This window comes from Anastrepha obliqua, chromosome 3 (genome assembly GCF_027943255.1).
Source record: "Anastrepha obliqua isolate idAnaObli1 chromosome 3, idAnaObli1_1.0, whole genome shotgun sequence".
NCBI classification, from domain to species: domain Eukaryota; kingdom Metazoa; phylum Arthropoda; class Insecta; order Diptera; family Tephritidae; genus Anastrepha; species Anastrepha obliqua.
In genome coordinates this window covers 121152451-121166779 of record NC_072894.1, presented here as the reverse complement: position 1 = coordinate 121166779, position 14329 = coordinate 121152451, and the positions used below count along the sequence as shown (strand labels likewise).

General features: G+C 36.5%; 1 protein-coding gene across 1 annotated transcript in view; it reads left to right on the top strand.

Moving 5' to 3' along the window:
* Positions 1–14329, top strand: part of LOC129241099 (guanylate cyclase 32E) — a 69724-nt gene that overhangs the window by 21618 nt on the left and 33777 nt on the right. Inside the window, exons 6-8 of the mRNA XM_054877260.1 lie at positions 10530–10601; positions 10756–10901; positions 11311–11458. Coding sequence (XP_054733235.1) covers positions 10530–10601; positions 10756–10901; positions 11311–11458 — 366 coding nt within the window. The remainder of the gene's footprint in view (positions 1–10529; positions 10602–10755; positions 10902–11310; positions 11459–14329) is intronic.

Below are 14329 nucleotides of genomic sequence, written 5' to 3'. Positions count from 1 at the left end.
GTTTAAAAGATGGTCAGCTGATGCGTTACTATCACAAAATGGACATTGTTGTTGGGTACCTCCTGTGAGGAGGTGTTGGTGTGTGAGTTTAGTATGCTCGATTCTGAGTCTGGCGAACTGGCTTGATAAATATCGACGTGTATTGCTTGGGTATAGAGATGGTTTGCGCCTGTCGTTGAATTCAGTATACCGATGCTTAAATGTATACCATTCTGTCAGCTTAATCGAGTCAATATGTTTTTTTATATGCCTATGTAAATCATTCTCTGAATAAACTGGAAACAATGAGCTTGTTGCTGGCATAAGTCGACCTGTTTCGTCGGCTCGCTCGTTGCCTCGGATGTCTTTATGGCCTGGTACCCACATAATGTTGATCTTTTTTAAGTTCCGAATACAAAGGTCTCTTATTTTGTCAACCAATTTGCTACTACTATAAATGTTTTGTATGGCTTTAATAGACGACATGCTATCCGTACAAATGAGGAATTTTCCTTTATTACTCTGCGCGAAATCTGCTGCTTTGTACATATATGGCCATTGCTTCCGCTGTGAACACCGAGCAGTGTTTAGATAACTGGCCTCCAGAAATGAGCAATCCTTGTTGATTAACTACAGCGAACGTGGTGTTAGTGCTGGTTTCTGATCCATCCGTATATAAAAAATTCCAATTGCTGTTCCGGTAGTTTCTTTCCTGTTCTGCGAAGAGTTGTTGATAGGTCGGACTACTTGTCGTAGATTTATTAAGTGCGTGAAGCACGGTATTGAAATTCGATTTATATATAAACCACGATGGCTGGCAGTTTAATTTAGTGCAGCTCCTAGGTGGAGTCAAATCAATCTCTAAGCCATACGAAATACAGCGGCAAATTGTGGACTTGAGCCTATATCTACGTTATTTCAAATTATTTTTGTATTTATTATTTATTTTACATTTTTACTTAAATTTTTATATTTACTTTTTATTTTTATTATTAAATTTATAAATTTTTTCTTTTTACATTTATTTTTTTGCTATTTTTTATTTTTATTCACTTACCTGTGATACATTTACATTTTTTAACAATTTGTAATAAAATAGAACTTTTACTAAATTGTTTTTTACTATTTTTATAAAATATTAAACATGTTTTAAAATTTTTGTACATTAAACATTTTTTGGAGTTTTTTAAATTTATATTTAGTATTTGCTTCATATATAAACTATACTTTTTAATTTAACTTTTTATTCTTATTTTTTCGTTTTTTTGTGACCCACAAATTACTTTTGTAGTATCTAATTTTTGTGTATTTATTATTTGGCTTTTATTGTCTATTTTTATCAATTTGTTTTCTACTTTTATTATTATTTTTTTTCATTTTAACTACTTTATTTTTTATGAAATAGTAGGCATTTTTTTCAAATTTTATTTGTTTATAATATTTTTTGTATATTGTATGTATCTTGTATTTACTTTATATTTTAACTTTAATTATAGGTAGGTAGGTAAGATGGCAAGAGTACCCCAGGTACACTATAAGTAGCACTTACGTGCCGTTTTGGTACCATAAAGTGGACCACTACCTGTGAAAGGATTAAGGGAGAAGATAAAACCGTCTACAGCCATCCAGTGCTGTTGATGTAGCGGAGGAGAGAAAAGGGATCTAGGCTGGAGAATTTCATCAAGTCATCCCCAAAGGGGACGCTGAGGAATCTTAAGCGCCTAGCCGCCAAAGCCGGACATCTGCAGAGAAAGTGTTCCACAGTCTCTTTCTCTGCAGGATCCCCACAGCTTCTGCAATGGGGGTTGTACGGAATTCCAAGCTTCTCCGCATGAGTGCCGATCACCCAGTGGCCAGTGATCACCGCAATGAGTTTGGAAATTGAATGGCGGGGGGTTCCCATCACCTTAAGCGTATTGTTTATGTCATATTGAGGCCATAGTGCTTTTGAAATGGCACATGATGAGATAGACCTCCATCTGTCTTGCGCTTTTCTTAGAAAGAAGTTGTGTAGTTTCCCTTTAACGACGGGGATACCGATGTCTTTAATTATAACTTTTAATTATTTTTTTTTTTTGTGGCCTATCAATTATTTAAACAATGTTGTTTTAGTTTAATTTGTATCTTTTTATGTATTTATTATTTTGCTTTTTTATCATTTTTGGTTAATTGCTTAGTTTTTATTTTAACCAATTTATTTTTTGCATTTTTATTACTTTATTCTCTTATGAAATATTAGGAGTTTTTTCAAGTTATATTATTTACAACATTTTTTAACCTATTTAAAATATTTATGTAGGATACAATATTTTTATTATTAGTTTACCTTTTAGCACCTAAATTCCATCAATCTTCTCCATTATACCAACAGCTCTGGCTGGCTGTAGATATCTGCCTGTTGGAGGTATCTTAATGGTATCAGAACGGCGCTTTAGTGCTATTTGAGGAATGCTAGACTGACACTCCAACCATTTAACCTAAATTTTTATTTGTTTTTTTGTTTTTATTATTAAATTGAACAATTTTTCTTTCGCGTTGTAAATTATTTAAACAATTTAATTTTTATTGTAATTGTTTTTGTATTTACTATTTTGCTTTATTATTTTTATCAATTTGTTTCTTCTATTATTTATTGATTTTTATCACTAATTTTTTATGGGCTATGGATTTTTTAAACTTTGATGTTTTTATAAATTAAAATATTTTTTTTTTAATTTGTTCTGTGTTTATTATTTATTTTTTATTTTAGTTCGTTTGTTTAAGAACATACATGTATATAATACACTGTTGTTTTTTTTTTGTTTTCATTTTTTATGTTGTTATTATGTTTTGTTTATTGTTTTATGCTTTTCAATTAATCTTTTACTTTTATTAATATATTATTTAATTTTTTAATTTTATTACTTTCGGTCGTTCAGTCTCTCAAGAGTCTTTTAAATTTATATTTAGCTAGTTTGTTTTATTTTAAATTTTGTATGCAATATCTTTTAATTTTTTGTTTGTTGGTTTTCTCAATTTGCTCTTTACTTTTACTAATTTTTAAATATTTTATGAATTTATTATAATTTTTTTTATTGTCTTGGTTTATATATTTTAGTAATTTGTTTTTTAATTTCTCTGACTTATTTTTTATTTTCATTGGTTTAATTTTTATGAAATAGTACAAATTTTCAAAACTTTTATTTATTGTGAAATTTTTTTAATATATTGTTTTATTATTTTTTAATATATTATAATTAGTGTTTTGTATTTTTTGATGCTTTAGTGAGCGATTACTAATTTTTGAAGTTTTTATATATATATAATTTTGTTTTTAATTTTATTTGCTTATCTTGCTATTATTATTTTGATTTTGTTTTTATTGGTTTATTTTTTATTTTTATCAATTTGCTTTTGTAATTTTTAAAATTTTTACAAATTTATTTAAAATGGTTTTTTTTACATTATTTTGTTGTTTTGTTTTTAGTGACTTTATATATTTTTTTTTCCTATCAATGGTTTTCTAAATTTCTTTTTAATTTTATTTTAAAATTTTTTTAATCTTAAATTTTTTTCGTATTTACTATTTAGTAGTCGGTTTAGTTTTTATTTTGATCAATTTGTTCTTTAATTCCATAAATTTTTCAATATATTTTTGGTTTTTATTAATGTATACCCTTTTTTTAGCTATCAATAATTGTTTAAATTTTTTCTTATTTGAATTTTTAAAATTCGTATGCGTTCGTTAGTTTGCTTTTTCTGTTTTTTTATACATTTTTATGGCCAATAAATGATCTGTAAGCAAATTAAGTTGAAACAAATTTATCTCTTAGACAAACTTGTAAATTTCAGCAGAAACGAATTTTGTGCACCCATCGAACCTTTTAGTGAAATGTATATTAATTTGGAACGATTCCCATTAAAATTATACTTATTACATTTCTAAATAGTAATTATCGAATTATCAAAATATGTTACATTACAACCAACAAAGTTTCTGCGTTAGTCAGCTGTTGTGTACCAGCAGCCGTTACATCAGCCATAGGGCCTTACTCTGTGTGTGCAGTGTTTTAACATCATTTAGCTGCCGGCTTTGATAAAGCCTGCGCCTTTGGTAGTGGCAAAATAAACTAATTATTGTTAATTAATGTACGAGTAGAGTTAGCTATACTCGTATACTTACAGTGCACGCGCAGTAATGTGAACACAATATGGAGTGAATATCAGAAAATATGCTAAAGAGTGAAGAAGGCTTGAAAGCTGTATGAGATGGATACTTCAGTACATATTTCAAATGCATAAATGGTATTTTCGAATTTAAGAGTTATTGAGAAATAAGCGTTTTTTGATTACAACTTACAAACTCATGCGTATTCAAGCCATACGAATTAGTTCATACGCATTAGTACGAACAGAGGACAATTTGAGTTGTACTATGAGCTCCGAGAAGGTTTTGCGGTTAAGAGTGGGCTGAAAAAGAAAGTCGATCAAAGCGATATGAACCTACTTGGATACCTAAGAGAGAGAGGTCTAAGGGGGTTCAGTTCTTTCAGCAGAAAAAAATTACAAATATTTTTTGGATAACTGCAAAATAACGCTTAATAAACGTATTTCTACATTCGGTAATTTTTTGATTAAATTTATTACATATTTGCAAAAATGTTAATTTTTTTTTTAATTTTTATTTTGGAAGTTTGAATATTTTTTTGCCCCAAGTTTTGAGATTATCAAAAGTGAGCAAATTCGAATTGATTAGCTCACATTATCGAGTGTGCACTGTACTTACATAACGATGTGGCTACCAGGGCATTCCATACTCTCAATTTCCCAACATTGCGTTCAAAAGCCAAATCGCAACAAAGTGAAAATACAACGTCACAGCATCAAAATCAGGAATTTAATTACACAGTCATTTCAAATAAAAATTGGATTAAGTACTCAGTTAATCATGTACAAGTATGACCATTAGTGGTTAAATTTCATGGCTAAATATTATACGTTTGTATGCACATAGAATATTAAAAAAAAACTAAAATATTTACAAATAGAAACAAGGAGTGTATATTTTGTGATAAATATTTTTGATTAATCAGTCTATTCTTATAACAATCATTCGATTTTTCCCGGTTTCGCCATTATTTCGCCAATATTGAAATGCTTAGTAAAAGTTTTTTTATTTTTTTTTTTATAATAGCGATCGCCTCTCGGTAGGCAATTACGAACACCACCGAGCAGCATTTCTGCCATGAAAAAGTTTCTCATGAAATCATCTGCGGTTCGGAAGTGGCCTCAACCAAGATATGCTGGAGAAGAAACTCCAATGTAAAAGCAGTACATAGTACTAATAACTTTCTGCAGTGCCTCCATAGCCACTATAGCTTGAGAGGGTGCTATTTTTACACACCCACTTAACCTGTCGTTTAACTCATCAAAACAAAAGTGGTACTAAAGCACTTGCTGATAGTTTCGGAATAATTCCACGTTCTTTCGAATTCATCGAATTTGCACAATTCGAAAAATGCTATAAGCCGAGATGACTAAACTTTAGCCCCGCCAGCGCAGGACAGGGCTGAGATGATTCCATCTCATCATCCAGACAGTTACAGAAAAAGAGACTCGTTAATGCCCAAGGGACAATGTCCGGAAAGAACCACAGATAGTTAAGGGGACTCCAATCTTCGCATTCCCACCTCACGAGTCTCCTGTCTAGTTAACTCTTTCGCCCAGCAGTTTCCCGCCATGCCCCTGTGACTAGGTACACATATGAGATTCACTTTAAAGTTTTGGGATGCGGCCATTTTCCGCCCTTATTACCACTTCGCTGTAGCAGTAAAATATTCACTTGCCTGACAATAGTTGCTCAAATAAGTAATTAATCGGTTAATTTTTTGTTTGCGGTTATCTTCGATTGGAACTCATGACAGTGGTCCGGTAGCTTGAACTTGAGCTTATTGGGAAGTTTCTCACAGAATATCGCTCCATAAACCTTTCTGGCCAACTTCGAAATATCCGTGAACAAATTTGCCTGACCCTACCTTCAAAAGCTGCACCCCACGCGCCCTTTTCATGAAGAAATGGGAATGAATGGATGGGATGTGAATTCTTCTATGGGGATAAATTCACAGTTTCTAAGTATACTTGAGTGTCCGTAATTGAGATCAAACCTGATTGCGGTTCGCGCAGTGACAGTTTTGCCTGGTATCTCCTCGGTTGCCACATTTAGCATGACGTTAGGAGTTGCTGTAGTGCTGGACTGAACGACCTCACTGAATCCAATGAGCACTGACTTTGGGTCCCTCTCCAGCTTTTTGTTCGATGTCGCAGTGAGGACAAAAAAAGCAAAAATATGACTCTAGGTGAGAGGATCTATTTTTCGCCAAAGGTACCACTGCAACCATAAATGGAATTTGCAGCCTTCCTAACCCTCTCCCCAATTTTGGGCTTCTATGTTAGCTTTCCGTTAGTCGCAAGTACTGCACCTTATCAGCCACCACTAACGGAGCATGCCGAAAAAGGTTGAGTTTTTGATTTTTTGTTTCTCTTCATTGAATAGGCCGTGCTTGATCTTGAGAGGGTACCCCGTTTGACAACTTCGTCTTCTTTTTCTTATTGATTGGCGCGATAACCGCTTAAGCGATTTTTCCAGAGTTTAACAAAGCGCGCCAGTCATTTCTTTCTCGTGCTCGTGCGCCAGTTGGACACACCAAGTGAAGCCAAGTTCTTCTCCACCTGATCTTTATAACACAGAGGAGGCCTTCCTCTTGCTCTGTTACCACCATACCACCAGCTGGTACCGCATCGAATACTTTCGGCAGCGGAGCGTTTGTATCCATTCGGACAACATGACCCAGTCAACGAAACCCCTGGATCTTTATTCGCTGCATTATGTCTATGCCGTCGTTACGCTCATACAACTCATCGTTCCAACGTCTACGATACTCGCCGTCACCAACATGCAAAGGTCCAAAAATCTTCTGCGCAATCTTTCCTCTCAAACACTCCAAGGAACGCCTTATCGGATACGGTCATCGTCCACGCTTCTGCGGCATACGTTAGGACGGGCATGATGAAAGCCTTATAAAGGACTAGGTTTGTTCGTCGAGAGAGGGCCTGCGTAGTACAAAGTAGCACTTGTTGGCAAAAGAGATTATACAAGGTGGCGCAAAAGTAACCTTGCGATGTTTTTTGGCTGCAATTAAAAAAAAATAAATGAAAAACTTTGATTCTTCTTATGGATTTTATTTGGTCATTTAATTTGTTTTACATCAAGTCGAGAATATGATGTCATGAGAGTGGCCGCCGCCACAGTTGATTGCCATTTGAGCCCTTTTTATGGCATTTTCCATCACTTTGGCCAAAACTTCCGGCGATAGGTCCTCACATTCTTGACGGATATTGTCTTTAAGAACTGCAAGAGTCTGAGGCTTGTTGACATAAGCCCGCGACTTCAAAAATCCCCACAAAAAGAAGTCTGGAGAGGTCAAATCAGGCGATCTTGCTGGTCAGTGCAAATCGCCAAAACGGGAGATTAGGCGCCCGGGAAATGCATCCTTCAGCATATCGGTTGTGGCACGTGCAGTGTGTGCCGTTTGCACCGTCCTGTTGGAACCACATGTTTTCGGCAAAAAGAACTCGTTGATCATTGCTCTGTAGCGCTCACCATTCACAGTAGCCGTTTGGCCCGCGACGTCTTCGAAGGAAAAAGGTCCGATGACTCCTCCATCGAAAACAGCACACCATACAGTGACTTTGAGCGGGTGTAATGGCTCTTCGTGGGTTACACGTGGATTTTCAGTGCTCCAGAAGCGTAAATTTTGCTTTTTTACGTACCCGCTAAGATGGAAATGGGCCTCATCACTCATGATTATTTTTGATGAAAAATCATCTTCCTCTTGATGGTGATTAAGGATGGCTTGAGCGTATGTTAGACGCGATTGGCGGTCAGCAGCTAATAGCTGATGCACCGTCTGGACTTTGTACGGAAACATCTTCAAATCTTGTACCAAAATTCGCTGTAAAGACCGTCGACTGATACCCATTTGCGTGGCACGTCGTCTGGTCGATGTCGACGGCGCTTCCATGACATCTCGGCTACAGCAGCAATATTCTCTGCAGAACGGCTACTCCGGGGTCTGCCACGCCTGGCAGCATCTCGTGTTGTGCCAGTCTCTTCAAGGCGAGCGGCTAAACGTCGCAGTGTTTCACCAGTAGGCGTTGGACGACGAGAAAATCTGCGACGAAATTCACGTTGTGCCAAAGTCACCGACCGATTATTGCGTTCTGGAGCAGTGTAGCGTAACATTGTTTATTAACGTGTATTTCGCATGTGTTTACTACACAAATGTCAAAACAGAACTGACATTAGGGGCCAATCGCAAAATTTATAGCATTTTCTGATAGGAGAATTACTTTAGCGCCACCTGTTACGTTGGATTTCAAGGTGGAATTTGTTATCTTTGTTAATGCTGGTTCCTATATAAACGAAGTCTGTTACAACTTCGAATTCGTAACTGTTAACAGTGACGTAGGTGCCGATACACGAGTGCGCCGACTGTTTGTTTGATGACAGGAGGTACTTAGTTTTATCAGCGCTCACCACCAGACCTATTCGCTTTGCTTCTTTGTCCACTTTGGGAAAGCCGAACAAACAGCGCGGTTGCTAAGGCCGATGATGTCAATATCAATCGACAAAAAAATGGTGTGTGTCGATTTTCCTTTTATGGGTCTTTTGATAGGTCTTTTCTAAGTTTCCGTTTGACAACTGCGGCTAGGTAATCCAGCATTCATAACATATGGTCAAACGGTACTTTTTTGAGAATTATTTTTGCAAAACACTATTGTATTTTTATTAAAAATGGAAAAAAGTGAACTTCGTGCTGTTATAAAGTACTTTCATTTGAAAGGTTTAAACCAGACGCAAATTATTGAGGAGTTGCAGACAGTATTAGGGGAACATGCACCCTCAAATGCAACAGTTTACAATTGGGTAAACGAGTTTAAACGTGGTCGGATAAGCACCAAAGATGAGCCACGCTCAGGGAGGCCAAAAGAGGTAACGACTCCAGATACGGTGGAAAAAGTGTACAAAATTGTCACACAAGATCGAAGAATTAAGTTGAGAGAGATTGCTGACATTGTGAACATTAGTTATGAACGTGTGCATGACATAATACATGATGAGTTGGGTATGAAAAAGCTTTCAGCAAGATGGGTGCCGCGTTTGCTAACTCCTATGCAAAAAATGAACCGAATGACGACTTCAAAAGTTGGTTTAGACATGTTTAACAGAAATCTATCGGAATTTTTGCGTCGTTTCATAACGATGGATGAAACGTGGATCCACCACTATACACCAGAGTCTAAAGAGCAGTCCAAACAATGGGTAGAACATGGCTCAAGTGCTCCAAAGAAGGCAAAGGTCGTTGCATCAGCTGGTAAGATTATGGCATCTATTTTTTGGGATGCACTAGGTATAATTTTCATAGATTATCTTGAAAAGGGTAAAACCATCACAGCTGAATATTATTCATCTTTGTTGGATACATTGGACCAAAATATTAAGCAAAAATGGCCACATTTAAAGAAGAAGAAAATCCTCTTTCATCATGATAACGCTCCTTCACATTCATCTTAGAAAACGCAGGAAAAAATAAATGAGTTAGGCTATGAATTGCTCCCTCATCCGCCATATTCGCCAGATTTAGATCCCAGTGACTTTTTCCAAATATGAAAAAATGGCTCGGCGGAAAAAGATTTGTGTCAAATATTGAAGTTATAGCTGAAACAAATGCTTATTTTGAAGGTTTTGAAAAAACTTATTTTAGAGAAGGAATAAATATGTTAGAAAAGCGTTGCAAAAAATGTATTGACTTAAAAGGAGATTATGTTGAATAATAAATCAATTTTTTGTTAAAAAACCAATGTCTAGTTTTTCATTCTAAAGACTTATGAATCTTCCCTCGTAAGTGTCACGTGTTCCATATAGACAATCAGCTCCTTTAGTAAGTCGTTAAAAACGATCAAATTTAGTTACTAAAGGCTTAGTTTACAGCTACTGAATTAGCAGTAAAAGCAAACTATGCTTGGTGCTTCAGTTTTTCTCCCTAGTGTATGAACATACTTATTTATATGTGTATGTATCTTTATAAATGCATGCATGTATGACACTCATCGAGCTAAGCTTGTAACTGATTTAGGCCGATTGATTGGCAACAATTTACGTAGATAAAAGTGCGATCAAAATTGCTGACAAGAATAACAAGAGGTATAGTCGAAGACGCAGCCTTGTAGGAATGTATGTATGTATGTATGTGTGTATGCGAATGAAAGTGTGTATAAACACGCATTAATGTCTATTTAAGTGACAATTATAGACTGAGAATTGCGTGCAGTTGCTAAATATGCCAGCAAACATCACTGCGGGCTATGTGCGCTTCGAAAGGAGGTAGGGCGGAAATGTGAAAGAGATAAGGATAACGTGCCTGAAATATTTAATTCTAACCACAATTACATCAAAACTCAACTCGCAGCCTAACGAAATTTTTATTTTTCTTGCTTCCTTCTGCGTTTAGGTGAATAAATACATGGAACTGCCACCGTTCAATTTCCCCAACCCTCTAGGCTATTTTGGGGGAGCAAAGCAGGTGAGTAAATTTATGAAATGTGCGAAGCTTTAGTGTGACTTTAAGGTTTTTGTAAATTCAACAACGCCAACATTTTTACACAATTTTTTCATGTAGATTCAGGAAGCTTAAATTTACTTTGTTGTTGTATTTTTTATTATACTTCCGCTTTCAGATCAGCGCCGAAGCTGCGTATCTCTACGATGCTGTTCATTTGTATGCAAATGCGCTAATAAAAGTTTTGAAGTCTGGTGGCAAACCCAAAAATGGCACCGCTCTTATTTCAGCCATAAAAGGTTCGAAATACTTGAGCGCCATGGGGTGAGTAAGAAGTGATTTTTTCACCTGTATATGTGTAACTGTGTATGACTATTCAAAAACAGGGAACCTGAATTGTATTGCTTTTTTAATTTTCACTTTGGGTAATGTAAAATGCGAAATAGCTGTACCGTTGCTAAATCTAAATGTTATGGTCGTTGTGGAGATTGAGCGCATTGCTGCTGTTTCGTATTCGAAATCAAGCTTTTAATTATGTCGAATAATGAGTTTTATATTTAATGAGTGATGGAAGCATATTTTCTTTGCTCATAAAAAATTGCATAGAATTTGTTTCCCTCATTTATATGGATATTGGAATTGAAAAATTATTTCTTATTTCATGGTTCTCTTGTGGTGGCCATATTTCGAAAAATTAAATAATAGAACAATTTTTACTCCCTCCTCCTTGCAGCTACCACGTCTATATCGATGAGAATGGCGACGCAGCTGGCAATTATACAGTATTAGCGCGGGGCTATGCGCGGAATAGTAGAAATCTGACACTTCCTGGCCTAGTGCCGGTGGGGACATTTAGTCAAACACAAAGTGATAAATTACCTGTAAGTATAGGAAACTCAATTTTGCATGGACGCTTTGTAAAAAAATATCTATATGTGAATATTTAAATAAAGTTTTTTCGATTTCTTAAGATATTTCGTCACTGAAAAATTTAGATGTAAAATTTTTTCTAAAAAAATTTAATTTAAAATGCTTTAAAAAATCGGTATTATTTGTACCAACTATTTTTGAATTGTTTTTATACACATGTACATATCTGTTTTTTTATGTGCGATGCAGGGGATTAAGTCTCCAAATGAGACGTATAGCCCTTACTATAAGCATACCCGATTCACTCGCCTGTTTTGCGGCTGAGCGCCTACGGACATAAATCACCCCCTCCACCTTCGTAAGGCAGGTTATATTTGCACGTTTTGTCTCCTCAGTTGTTTCTCAGGCGTTGCTCATCTTGTCGGAGTCTCACCATTACGAGGGGTGCCTTTTATATTTCGGGATTAGAGAACAAAAACAAATTTTAATCATCGAAAATCACTTTATTGTTTTTCAAAATATTCTCCATGAAGATCTATACACTTTTACATACGTTTGAACCAATTGTCGAAGCACTTTTGCCACTCTGAATGAGGTACCTCCAAAATATGCATTCTGAATGCCGCAACCACTTCTGCAGGTGTCGAAAAACGTTGACCTCTCAGTTTGTTTTTTACGTACGGGAATAAGAAGAAGTCATTCGGTGCCAAGTCAGGACTATACGGCGGATGACCCATTAATTCAATGTTTTGGGTGCTCAAAAATGCAGTTGTTTGAGCCGATGTGTGAGAGCTCGCATTGTCCTGGTGAAGAATGATCCGTCTTTGGCGATTGGTTTTCCTAATTTCTTGGAAGACAACTGGCAAACAAATGGTTGTGTACCACTCAGAATTTACTGTTCTGCGTTGTTCTAGTGGTACGCAAAAACAGGCGACCATTTGCTTGGAAGTGCTTCGTGCGCGAACAACTTTTGTTGGATTTGGCTCATCTTGAAACACCCATACAGTCGACTGCTGTTTACTTTCGGGCTCATACGCGTAAATCCATGATTCATCACCTGTCGCGATGTCATAGACGTGTTTAGAAGCCCCACGATCGTATTTTTCGAGCATTTCCTGCGACCAATCGACACGAGCCTTTTTTTGAGCGATTGACAAATTGTGTGGGATCCAACGCGAACAACTTTTTTTGACAGTCAAATGTTTACGCAATATTGAATGTATGCTGGTCCCACTAATGTCTAAGATTGTCTCAATCTCACGATAGGTCACATGACGATCTTGCAATATCAGTTCGCTCACAGCATCAATGGTTTTCGGAACAACAACTGATTTTGGACGACCTTCACGAAATTCGTCTTAGAGGGAACTACGACCACGATTGAATTTACCATACCATCGATAAACACTGGTCCTTGATGGAGCTTCACCGCCAAAAAATGAATTAAGTTCATCCATGCAATGTTGCTGAGTTAATCCACGTCGAAAGTTGTAAAAAATAATCGCACGAAAATGTTCATGATTTAATTCCATTTTTGGACCGAGATGAATCTTTTAAGTTACTGTAAACAACACAAATAGCGCTGGTATTTCAAAACGTTCTGAGTACGTAAAAGCCAAAAAATGTCAAACTTTGCGATACAGCTGTCAGTTGCCAGATTGCAACACCAGGGTTGCCAAATCCCGACATATAAAAGGCACCCTTCGTATTAGCTTCACCTGCTTAACCGAGGAAAGCACTTGGCGAACTAGTTCACTGGAGCTCATTGTGCAATTCAGTTGCTGCTCAGCCTATTTTTTAAGTCTGAAAATTTAACATACTCTGAGTTTGCATGTTCAGGGTTTTCTATTTTGTCCTCACACAACTGGCAGAATGTATCATTTACATGCTTGAATCATGTGAGTATTCTCTAAAGGTCTGTGGCTGCTAATTAGGTGCTAAAAATAGGTGCGCTTTCTGTAGCCGTTTCTTTATCTCAGATGTTGTCGTCCTGCTTCTTTTGGCAATCTCTCGTTTTGTTTTTGCTGCCACTACTAACGCAATGTCGTCTGAGCACCCTACAATTTCTATTCAGGCTTAGGTACGCGGAATACACCATTGCACATGATACTCGTAACACAGAGACCTGTGGGATGCCTGCATTGACGTTGAAGGACATTGAACCTACGTCTGTGTAACATATGAGTGTCTTATTGTTGAAGTACAACGATATTTTCTTTATCAAATAGCCTGGAACACCGGACTGTGCACCGCGTTTAATATTCGACTCTAGTCCGCCATTCTTTACGTCAAACGTAGTAATTGAGCAGTATATCATATGCCCTCGGCCCATCTATTGCCCTGGAATGCTGCTTTAGCAAGGCCACACACTTTCTGGATTGCATCAAGTGTACTTCTTTTTAGCCTAAAGCCGTACTGAAACTGGGAGAGTCCCCTTGTCGATTCAGTATATTTCTACAATTTATTACATATGATTTGTTCGATTACTTCGCCTGTGGTGTCCAGTAGGCATATTGGGTCATATTCTGCTGGCATCTGTGTAGGTTTTAAATTTTTTGGTATGCGCACCAATCATTGGCTATCCCACAGTTTGGAGAAAATTGATTCACGCAAGCAGGTATTTATTTGCTCTAAAGGCTTCGCTTGTATAGCCGCTTTCAGCACTACATTTGGAATGCCGTCTAGCATTAGAGTTGTATGAGGATTTTTATCTTCTTAGCTGCCCGGCGTTCCTCTTCGTTAATTTCTGATACGACCCATTATTAAGTTTCCTCTCTATGGCAGCAACTATGCAAAAATTTTCGCCCAAGTACTAGGGCATGTTGGCGCTTTTTCTGAAAATGCTCTTAATTTTCGCATGCCAATTTTGTATGCATTTCCAC